This window comes from Hylobates moloch, unplaced genomic scaffold (genome assembly GCF_009828535.3).
Source record: "Hylobates moloch isolate HMO894 unplaced genomic scaffold, HMol_V3 SCAFFOLD_23, whole genome shotgun sequence".
NCBI lineage: Eukaryota > Metazoa > Chordata > Mammalia > Primates > Hylobatidae > Hylobates > Hylobates moloch.
In genome coordinates this window covers 31,533,856-31,545,454 of record NW_026652298.1, presented here as the reverse complement: position 1 = coordinate 31,545,454, position 11,599 = coordinate 31,533,856, and the positions used below count along the sequence as shown (strand labels likewise).

The 11,599-nt window shown below is 47.7% G+C and overlaps 1 protein-coding gene across 1 annotated transcript in view; it reads right to left on the bottom strand.

Annotated features, from left to right (window-relative positions):
- TVP23A (trans-golgi network vesicle protein 23 homolog A) overlaps positions 1-11,599 on the bottom strand; it is a 50,279-nt gene that overhangs the window by 875 nt on the left and 37,805 nt on the right. The window contains exons 3-7 of the mRNA XM_032144758.2: positions 5,438-5,582; positions 3,923-4,012; positions 3,199-3,327; positions 1,556-1,684; positions 168-227 (exon numbers count right to left, since the gene is read on the bottom strand). Of these exons, the coding sequence (XP_032000649.1) occupies positions 168-227; positions 1,556-1,684; positions 3,199-3,327; positions 3,923-4,012; positions 5,438-5,582 (553 nt within the window). The remainder of the gene's footprint in view (positions 1-167; positions 228-1,555; positions 1,685-3,198; positions 3,328-3,922; positions 4,013-5,437; positions 5,583-11,599) is intronic.

Genomic DNA, 11,599 nt, shown 5'->3' with positions numbered 1-11,599 from the left:
CAGCCCAGGGCAGGCCCATTGCCCAGTCTGCTTCCTGCCTGGTCACGTACCTGGCCACCCCAGGGAACAGGGGAAGCCCACCCAGACCCCGGGCCCCTGTGCCCCAAGAGCTGCATTTTTCAGAATTCCCCAGCTCCTCTACACGGGTGCCATGATCCATTTCTCACCTAATGCTGGTGAATCTCCAGCCCCTTGAGGCCAGGCTTCTGAAAGTCACCTGGGCAGGCCTGCAAGGGGAAAAGTCAACCATGGTTTTCTGTTCTTACACGCGAGTGGGGCAATCCTGCTGATGGAAGGCCAGAGAAAACCCACAAAACACAGAAAACCTGCGGAATTGGTTGCTTGATGTCTTGGCATAAAGCAGCGCTGTTCAAATTTAAGACGGTTCAACCCATTTCAGGATGAACCTGGTCAAATTTCAAAGACTTCTGTCTCTCACTTTTAGAAATATCTATTAAGTTAAAAAAAAAACAAGCCGGGCATGGTGGCTCACGCCTGTAATCCCAGCACTTTGGGAAGCCAAGGCAGGCAGATCACTTGAGGCCAGGAATTCGAGACCAGTCTGGTCAACATGGCCAGACCCCGTCTCTACTATAAATACAAAAATTAGCCAGGCATGGTGTTATGCACCTGTAATCCCAGCTACTCGGGAGGCTGAGGCAGGAGAATCACTTGAACCCAGGAGCTGGAGGTTGCAGTGAGCCAAGACACGCCATTGCACTCCAGCCTGGGAGCAGAGTGAGACTCCCATCTCAAAAAAAAAAAACAAAAAATAAAAAATTGAAAAACCATTTGTGACTCTTTCCTTAATTCTATAGTTTTAAAAATCACTGAAAACTAACAATGGCAGTCACAAAAGGACAGAAACTATCATTGCACTTATAGGAGGTCCCTAGGGCTGTCAAACCAATAGATACAGAAAGCAGAATGCTGGTTGCTAGGGCCAGGAGGCGAGGAGGAGGGGGAGTTAATGTTTTATGGGTACTGAGCTTAAGTTTTGCAAGATGAAAGCAGTTCTGGAGCTGGGTGGGGTGAAGGTTGCACAACAAAGTGGTTATACTTAATGCCACAGAACTATACATTTTAAAATGGTTAAAATGGTACATTTTATGTAAATCTTACAATTAAACAGCAAAACTGCCAGGCACAGTGGCTCATGGCTGTAATCCCAGCACTTTGGGAGGCCAAGGCAGGCGGGCTGCTTGAGCTCAGGAGTTCTAGACCAGCGTGGGCAACATGGCAAAACTTCGTCTATACAAAAAAAAAAAAAAAAGGCCAGGCATGGTGGTACACACCTGTAGTCCCAACTGCACCGGAGGCTGAGGTGGGAGGATCGCTTGAGCCCAGGAGATGGAGGTTGCAATAGGCTGCGATCACACCACTGCACTCTAGCCTGGGTGACAGAGCGAGATCCTGTCTCCCAAAAAATAAATAAACAATAAAACAATGGCAGCCTGGCTGATATGTTACATTACAAACCGCAGTTGCCAGGAGGCCACCTTGACTTTGACTACCTGGAGAGGAGTGGTCCAGGAGTCAGACCTCAGTTACTCACCGTCTGGAACACTGTCTGGGACAGGAAACTGGCTGTGACCTTGCTAATGTCACTGTTGCCTCCCATCTTACAAAGGATGTAGCCATACAGGTTTGCAGCTTGGAGAGAGATCCCAGCAACCACCAGAGCCTGCATTCAGACAAAGAAAGCAAAGGTCACTGTTTTTTGAGACAGAGTCTCGCTCTGTAGCCCAGGCTGGAGTGCAGAGGCGCCATCTCGGCTCACTGCTAGCTCCGCCTCCCAGGTTCACGCCATTCTCCTGCCTCAGCCTCCCAAGTAGCTGGGACTACAGGCTCCCGCCACCAGGCCCAGCTAATTTTTTTGTATTTTTAGTAGAGACGGGGTTTCACCGTGTTAGTCAGGATGGTCTCGATCTCCTGATGCAAAGGTCACTTTCTAAGAGCATTTACAGAAATGCACCTCTCAAGCCAAGTAGAAGTGCTCTAGCCTGCACCTAAGAATAGTAACAGCCAACATTTACTGAGCATTTGCAAATACCCACGGACACCTCAGAATCATTACAACTGGAGAGGTTAACACCGTCGTCATCCCATTTTACAAAGAGGAAACTGAGGCTCAGGAAGACGAAAGCTGCCCAAGGTCACACAGCTGAAGCGTGGTCGAGCCGGGATCCAAATTCCAGGGCCCGCACTTTCATTAAATGACACTGTTGTTCTACTATCTACAGATATTTTGTTTTCTCTATTCTTTTTAAGACGGAGTCTCACTCTGTCACCCAGGCTGGAGTACAGTGGCACGATCTTGGCTCACTGCAACCTCTATCTCCTGGGTTCAGGCGATTCTCCTGCCTCAGCCTCCCAAGTAGCTGAGATTACAGGCGTGTGCCACTACGCCTGGCTATTTGGTATTTATAGTACAGACAGGGTTTTGCCATGTTGGCCAGGCTGGTCTCAAACTCCTGACCTCAGGTGATTCACCTGCCTCGGCCTCCCAAAGTGCTGGGATTACAGATGTGAGGTACTGGGCCAGCCTGCGTGAGTCCATTTATATGAAATGCCCAGAATAGGCAAATCCATAGAAACAGAAAAATTACTAGGTGCCAGGGCTTGGAGGAACAGAAGCACAGGGAAGCAATGTCAAAAGGGTGCAAGGCTTCTTTTTAAGGTGATGAAAATTTCCTAACATTGATGGTGATTTTGGCTGCACAACACTGTGACTGCACTAGAAGCCACTGAATTTCACACTTAGTATTTATTTATTTTATTTTTTGGAGACAGGGTCTCACTCTAGTGCCCAGGCTGGAGTGCAGTGGCACAATCTTGGCTCACCGCAACCTCGGCCTCCCAGGCTCAAGCGTGCACACCACCATGCCTGGCTAATTTTTGCATTTTTTGCAGAGATGGGGTTTTGCTATGTTGCCCAGGCTGGTCTCGAATTCCTGAGCTCAAGCAATCCTTCCACCTTGGCCTCCCAAAGGCCTGGGATTACAGGCGTGAGCCACCCTGCCAAGCCCCTAATTGTATACTTTAAATGGGTAAATTGTATGGAATGTGTATTATATCTCAATAAACTTGTTATAATTGATCAATCAATCAATAACAAAGAACAACAAAAGCCTAGTGGTGCAAACACTGGTTTTGCAGAGACATCAAAGCAATGTGGAAGTCAAGGTCTGGCCTTACCAGCCACTTTAGCTTCAAGGAAAATAAGGTGCTAAAAAAAAACACAATCCATATTATGGGGCAGATTATGAGGCCCAGCCAGAAGATTCGTGCTTCAGCTTCTGTGGCAGCAATGCTATTCGGAGAGACCTGTTAAAGGAAAGTAATTGAAATGTCAAAACAAGTGGAAATGGTTGCAAACAAGTGTGCTCGCATTTTCATTTATTTTATTTTGCAGATGCTTTTGTTGTTGTGGGGTTTTTTACTGTTGATGTTGTTTTGTTTTGTTTTGTTTTTGAGACAAAGTCTCATTGTGTCACCCAGGCTGGAGTGCAGTGGCATGATCTTGGCTCACTGGAACCTCCAACTCCTGGGTTCAAGTGATTCTCCTGCCTCAGCCTCCGGAGTAGCTGGGAATACAGGTGCTTGCCACCATGCCCAGCTAATTTTTGTAATTTTAGTAGAGACAGGGTTTCACCATGTTGCCCAGGCTAGTCTCAAACTCCTGACCTCAAGTGATCCCCCCAACTCCGCCTCCCAAAGTGCTGGGATTACAGGCGTGAGCCACCGCGCCCGGTCTATTTTGCAGACACTTTTGCCACACCCATGTTTCACCAGGGCACCGGCAGTGGTGGCTTTTGTGTAGGGCAGGAATCAGATATGCACAAAACTCCAAAGGAACCCACAGAAACTTTCCACACCCATTATCCCCGCTCTGGTTAGTTCAGCTCGTCATGGAGAATACCTTCCTGGCTTCAAAGATCCAGTGGCTCTTCCCATCTTCATCTATCTGGTTCCACCATCGAAGGCCCACCAGGAGTCTTCCGGTTACATTCTGAGGACAAGAGACAAAGGACTCTGAGCAGGTCACAGGCAAAGAGGCTTATTCACTGTATTGATACATAAAAGTTCCGTGATTCATTTCAGACTTGTACTGGGAGCAGGAAGAAAAAAGGCATTGAATTGTAGTGGATTCTCAGATGTCAAGGCTTCTAGTTTTCAACTAAGCTCACTTTAAAAAGTTATACACTCCCCCCACAAAACATATATAATTTATATGTTCATATCATATGTTTTAAATATATGTATTAATTCATATACAAGTGATATGGTTTGGCTGTCTCCCCACCCAAACCTCATCTTGAATTGTCACTCCCATAATTCCCACGTGTTGTGGGGGAGACCGGGTGGGAGATGATTGAATCATAGGGGCAGTTTCCCCCACACTGTTCTCATGGTAGCACATAAGTGCTGCAAGATCTGATGGTTTTTATAAGGGAAACCCCTCTCGCTTGGCTTTCATTCTCTCTCTCTCTCTCTCTCTTTTTTTTTTTTTTTCTGAGACAGAGTTTGACTCTTGTCACCCAGGCTGGAGTGCAATGGCACAATCTCGGCTCACTGCAACCTCCACCTCCCGGGTTCAAGTGATTCTTCTGCCTCAGCCTCCCAAGTAGCTGGGATTACAGGCACGCGCCACCACGCCCGGCTAATTTTTGTATTTTTAGTAGAGACAGGGTTTCTCCATGTTGGCCAGGCTGATCTCGAACTCCTGACCTTAGATGATCCTCCTGCCTCAGCCTCCCAAAGTGCTGAGATTACAGGCGTGAGCCACCACGCCCAGCTGGCTTCCATTCTCTCTCATCTGCCACCATGTAAGATTTGCCTTTCGCCTTCCACCATGACTGTGAGGCCTCCCCAGCCACGTGGAACTGTAAGTCCATTAAACCTCTTTGTCTTTATAAATTACCCAGTCTTGGGTATGTCTTTATCAGCAACGTGAAAACAGACTAATACAATAAGTTTTACAAAAAAATGCAAAGTCATATGGGGTTGTCACGTGCAAGAATGACAACTGACATTTGACAAAAGCCATTTATTAAATGCTAAACAATGCATTTTTCCCCTTACCTTTTTTTTATTTTTTTTTTATTTATTTTTTTTGAGACGGAGTTTCACTCTTGTTGCCCAGGCTGGAGTGCAATGGCACGATCTCAGCTTACCACAACCTCCGCCTCCTGGGTTCAAGTGATTCTCCTGCCTCAGCCTCCCGAGTAGCTGGGATTACAGGCATGCGCCACTGTGCCCGGCTAATTTTGTATTTTTAGTAGAGACAGGGTTTCTCCGTTCCCCTTTTAAGTGACACTGCTCAGCACTCTTAAGCATGTCTCAGGAGTCTAAACCAAAGTACCTCTTGGTCCCACGCACATAGGGGAGAAGCCTCGTGTTTCAGGAGTGGTGACATCACAGGAAAGGGCCTCACCTTCACAGACCAGAAGTCCAGGGACAGGAGGAACAGCACCGTGACAAAACAGCCCACAAAGCTCTTGCTGAACCAGTCGCAGCACACGTAGGTGACGATGGCACTCACTCGGAAAAACAGGTGGAAAAAGGTGGCCAAGGGGTGTCTAGGAAAGGACCCAGAAGGCGCCCTCACTCCAAGAGCCAAGCGGATGGTCACCGAACTCCCTTTACCACTTCAGACTTTGCTGGGGGCATTAGCATGGCTCAATAGAATGTTCTCCCTGGTGCATATGAAGCAGAAACTCAGGCTGTAGCCCTGGGGACACATCATTAGGTCAGCAGTCCCCAAACAGTCATGCTGACACCGTTTTTTTTCCTCCCCTTCGAAGAATCCAGTACTTTCCCGCCACTTGACTCCAAATATCACTTGCCCTCTTCGAAACACGGTCATCTTTGAAGTGAAACGTGACAGCAATCACTGCCTTCCCGCCTAGCAGAGATGACGGCCAGTTCCCTAAAGGTAAAGGTTGGGTTTTTCCGCCGGTCACTGAGCTCCAAGCTCACACGCAGCCCACGGGGCAGGTGTCTCATGTCATCAGGGAATGTGTGTTCCTGGACAGAGGGAAACATGTGACCTGTGAATGGCAGGTCTAACTCATCATAGTTGCTCAGTGGTGAATGGCACATGAATCCCGGCATTTAATCTAAGGGAAGGTGGTTCTTGTTCACTGTGCCTTTAGACACAAACCTGGCCAGAAAGAAGAGGGCGAGCCAAGGGGAACATGCTCATCCTATGTAAACTGCTTTTTTTCCTTATTTTTTTTTCTTTTTTTTTGAGATGGAGTCTAGCTCTGTTGCTTAGGCTGGAGTGCAGTGGCATGATCTCGGTTCACTGCAACCTCCACTTCCCGGGTTCAAGCAATTCTCCTGCCTCAGCCTCCCAAGCAGCTGAGATCACAGGAGCCTGCCACCACGCCCAGCTGATTTTTGTATTTTGAGTAGAAATAGGATTTCAACATGTTGGCCAGGCTGGTCTCGAACTCCTGACCTCAGGTGATCTGTCCGCTTCGCCTTCCCAAAGTGCTGGGATGACAGGCATAAGCAACCACGACCGGCCTTATTTTTTTTATTTTTTTAATGTAACTCTGATATAGGCCAGGCACGGTGGCTCACACCTGTAATGCCAGCACATTGGGAAGCCAAGGCGGGCGGATCACCTGAGGTCAGGACTTCAAGACCAGCCTGGCCAACATGGTGAAACCCCATTTCTACTCAAAATACAAAAATTAGCTGGGCGTGGTGGCGGCCGCCTATAACCCCAGCTACTCGGAAGGCTGAGGCAGGAGAATCACTAGAACCTGGGAGGCGGAGCTTGCAGTGAGCCAAGATCGCGCCACTGCACTCCAGCCTGGGTGAGAAAGTTAGACTCCATCTCAAAAAATAAAAAAATAAAACATAAAAAAACAAGAAAAGAAAGGTTACCAAATTGTATAGAGCAGGTGATGGCAGTGGGTGATGTGGGCCAGACAGAAGACACTTGTGGGTTTCGGTTTCTTTCTGTGGTTTCCCAGTTTAAATAGAGCACACAGGTAGAGAACGATACTCAATTATGATCAGGAAATCAATGGCACGAGCCCAGTTGTTATACCAGAAAGGGTTTCAGATCCAGACGCCAAGAGAGGGTTCTTGGCTCTCACCCAAGAAAGAATTCAGGGCAAGTCCATTGAGTAAAGTGAAAGCAAGTTTATTAGGAAAGTAAAGTAATAAAGAATGGCTAGTCTATAGATAGAGCAGTCCTGAGGGCTGCTGGTTGCCCATTTTTGTGGCTATTTCTTGATGATATGCTAAACAAGGGGTGGATTATTCATGCCTCCCCTTTTTAGACCATATAGGGCAACTTCCAGACGTTGCCATGACGTCGACATCTGTAAACTGTCATGGCGCTGGTGGGAGTGTAGCAGTGAGGATGACCAGAGGTCACTCTCATGGCCATCTTGGTTTTGGTGGGTTTTAGCCAGCTTTTTTACTGCAACCTGTTTTATCAGCAAGGTCTTTATGACCTGTACCCTGTGCGACCTCCTATCTCATCCTGTGACTTAGAATGCCTCAACCGTCTGGGAATGCAGCCCAGTAGGTCTCAGCCTCATTTTACCCAGCCCCTCTTCAAGATGGAGTTACTCTGGTTCACATGCCTCTGACACAGTGATGGATGAGAATGAAACCTGCCCCTCAGGGCCGGGGAGGAAAAGGGAGGGATGAAAGGGACTCTTCCCAGCACCAGGCAGCTGTGCAAACCAGACCCAGTACTGCCAGATCCAAGATTTTCATGAGAAGTCAGAAATCAAGACTTGCAATGGGAAATCTGATTTTAAATGATGGCCACTAATTCTTTTACTGAAATATCACAGTCTATGTTTCTCACTGGCCTGCAAGCAGTGAGCTTGCAACCTCTGGATTAGAGTTACAAAATGTTGTGGGCTTTGGAAAATGAGAGGCAGAATGGGGTGGTCACAGAGGTCCACACAGAACTGCAGGGGAAAGAGCCTGCTCATTCTCCCCAAGAAGAAATGGAGTCAGAGTCAACAAACAATAGGCGCCTATAAAACTGTGGGGTTTCCGACCCCCAGGGGAATGTTAGGATTCAGAAGCAGACTTCATAGTGACTTTTTGCATGGCAAAGCACCAACTATTCACCAGGATGGGTCTCATCTGAGCCTGTCAGGCTGTTGGCTCTCCTGGTGACCCGAATGAAAACCAACCCAGGAAGTGCACCCAGAATTTAAGAATTAGACAGGATCAGGTCGGGCATGGTGGCTCACGTCTGTAATCCCAGCACTTTGGGAGGCTGAGGCAGGCAGATCACGAGGTCAAGAGATTGAGACCATCCCTGGCCAACATAGTGAAACCCCATCTCTACTAAAAATACAAAAATTAGCTGAGCGTGGTGGTGGGCGCCTGTAGTCCCAGCTACTCGGGACACTGAGGCAGGATAATTGCTTGAACCTGAGAGGCGGAGGTTGCAGTGAATTGAGATCGTACTACTGCACTCAAGCCTGGTGACAGAGCAAGACTCCGTCTCAAAATAAAAAAAAAGAAGAAGAAGAATTAGACAGTATCACCAGGCGTGGTGGCTCACAACTGTAATCCTAGTTCTTTGGGAGGCCGAGGCAGGCAGATCACTTGAAGTCAGGAATTCAAGACCAGCCTGGCCAACATGGCAAAACTCTGTCTCTACTAAAAATACAAAAATTAACCAGTTGTGGTGGCAGGCGCCTGTAATCCCAGCTACTCAGGAGGCTGAGGCAGGAGAATCGCTTGAACCTGGGAGGTGGAGGTTGCAGTGAGTCGAGATGACGCCACTGCACTCCAGCTTGGGCAACAAAGCAAATCTCTGTCTCTAAGAAGAATTAGACAGGATCACATAGAACTTAAAAACTTCCTGGAGTGTTCCAGAAGGTAAGACTCTCGGGTGTCTCTTTTTGCTGTAAACCTTATTGAGCATTTCCTAACTTAATAAAATTTTGTCCCTTGCCCCTGGAGATAAATAAATGCTCTTTCAATAACTGAAAGTTCTTTGAGGGCACAGACCATGTTTAACATATTTTTATATCCCCAAAAGCACCTGGTATTTAAGATTCTCGGCAAACATATTTGTTATGTTGAACCTTGTAATCGAGTCACTTAGAATCACTGGAAACATCTGTCCTCTTTGTAGAACAATACAAATGTAAAAACATATAGAGGGTCGGGCGCGGTGGCCCACACCTATAATCCCAGCACTTTGGGAGGCTGAGGCGGCTGGATCACTTGAGGTCAGGAGTTCGAGACCAGCCTGGCCAACATGGTGAAACCCTATCTCTACTAAAAATACAAAAATTAGCCAGGCCCGATGGCAGGCGCCTGTAATCCCAGTTACTCGGGAGGCTGAGGCAGGAAAATGGCTTGAACCTGGGAGGTAGAGGTTGCAGTGAGCTGAGATCGCACCACTGCACTACGGGGCAAGACTGCATCTCAAAACAACAAAATAGATAGATCTCAAAAAAATGTCAGAGTGTGAGCCAAGTGTGCGCCGACCCATGGTAAAATGTGGAAGTAAATGCGTTCGAATAAATCCCCTGCCCACCCACTTCTTTTCTTTTTTCTTTTTGGCTGTGGCTCTCCTAAAATAAAATGCAGAAAAATTTCCAGTTGTCGATAGCTTCCACTTAGCTGGGCCCCGATTAACTCAATGGAAAGTGGTGTTACTCAAACAGAGTTCAAAGCCCAAAGCAAGTAGAAGAGGATGCCGGTTGCCCTTTTAAATGTTGCTTTAATCCTATTTCGTGCAGGTTGCTCCATCAGCATCCTCCAAGTCCTCATTCAGTGCCTGCAGGTTGCTCCATCAGCATCCTCCACGTCCTCATTCAGTGCCTATCTGGAGTTTGCCCAGCCTGTGCCTCTAGTTAATACCGTGTCATCTCAGAACAGTTTTCCAGTGTTGAGAGTTTTGAAAGTCATGGCTTAAGTCCTGTCCACTCGTCTCTGCCATTGGGTCCTCCATCCTCCTGCTCCCCGGCAACATGGAGCACACACACACACCCCACCAATCACCTCCAGTTCCCAGCGCCATTGCTCTCCAACTCCGCCCTCCCAGGCACCAACCTGGGAGGTTGCCCCTTGAGAGGCAAACAGCATAGTGGGCATGGCACCAGCTGCGTGTGTTCCATGACCAACTGAGAATCAGACGGCATATTCTTGTGGCCCAAAAACGAGATGCAGATGAACTGAGAGAGGAAGTTTTTATTTCTGTAGCCAGTTACAGGGAGAAGACCTAGAAAATATCGCCAGGCCAACTTAAAATTACCAAGTTTTCCAGAGCTTATATACCTTCTGAGCTATATGTCATGGGTAAGTTTGCATTCATCTAAAATAAGTGATTGGCCGGGGGCGGTGGCTCACGCCTGTAATCCCAGCACTTTGGGAAGATGAGGCAGGCAGATCACTTGAGGTCAGGCGTTCAAGACCAGCCTGGCCAACATGGCAAAACTCCGGCTCTACTAAAAATACAAAAATTAGCGGGTGTGGTGGTGCGCTCCTATAATTCCAGCTACTCGGGAGGCTGAGGCAGGGGAATTGCTTGAACCTAGGAGGCAAAGGTTGCAGTGAGCCAAGATCGTGCCACTGGACTCCAGCCTGGGCGACAGAGCGAGACTCCATCTCCAAATGAATGAATGAATGAATGAACGAATGAATAAAATAAAATAAACTTCTTTTAATCTATAACTAACATTTGAGTCCTGAAGACCTTCCTCTGGAGCCTCAGTAAATTTACTTAATCTAAATGGGTCCAGGTGCTGGGGTGATTACCCTTATCTTGTCTCCTGCTAAATCATGGGGGTTTGGGGAGTCTCTTCAGACCCCCAATAAACTTGTTTGTGCAGGCCTGGGGAGTTTCTTCGGACCCCCCAATAAACTTATTTAATCCTAAATGGGTCCTGTTAAGAATTCCTTCGTTATCTTGTTATACTTCAAGGCCCCGGAAAGGCCTGGGCACAACTCTGGGTGGGCTTTTGTCACATTCCAGCCTTTGTATAAGGGCACTGGCTCTCTCAGCTTTTACTATTTAACTTCACCACTCAGTCAGTGTTGAGACAGCTGTTATGGAGGCCTATGTTAGTGAGACCTGGTGTGCCACCCATGGGCTTAGGCGCTAGACCACCAGTGTTCCAATCCTGGCTCTAACCTCTGAGTAGCTCTGTGGTCTCCCCTAAGCTACTTAACTCTATGATCCCTCGGTCTCCTCTTCTGCAAAATGGGAATGCCAACAGGACCCACTTCCTAAGATACTGAAAACATCAGGTGAGGGTGGTACATATAAAGTGCCTGAAACACACAGCATGCTCAAAAATAGGTGACAGCCATTACCATCTCAGTCCTCCGTGTCACTCGAAACAACAGTTCCACCACCAAGAGCCAAACTGTGAAATTCCCCCTCTGACCACGACTTTCTCTCACTCCTGAGGGGACTACTTTTTGTCTTTGCAGGGATCTCCCAAGACTCCTGGGCCCCTCACATTCCCCCAGACGAACCTTTATCATGTTCAACTTGAACAGGTGCTATTTCCACACAGTATCCAACATCCCCAACCCCAGCCAGGTAGAAAACCATTGTTTCAAGAAGAGGAGACTGGGTGCTAACGCC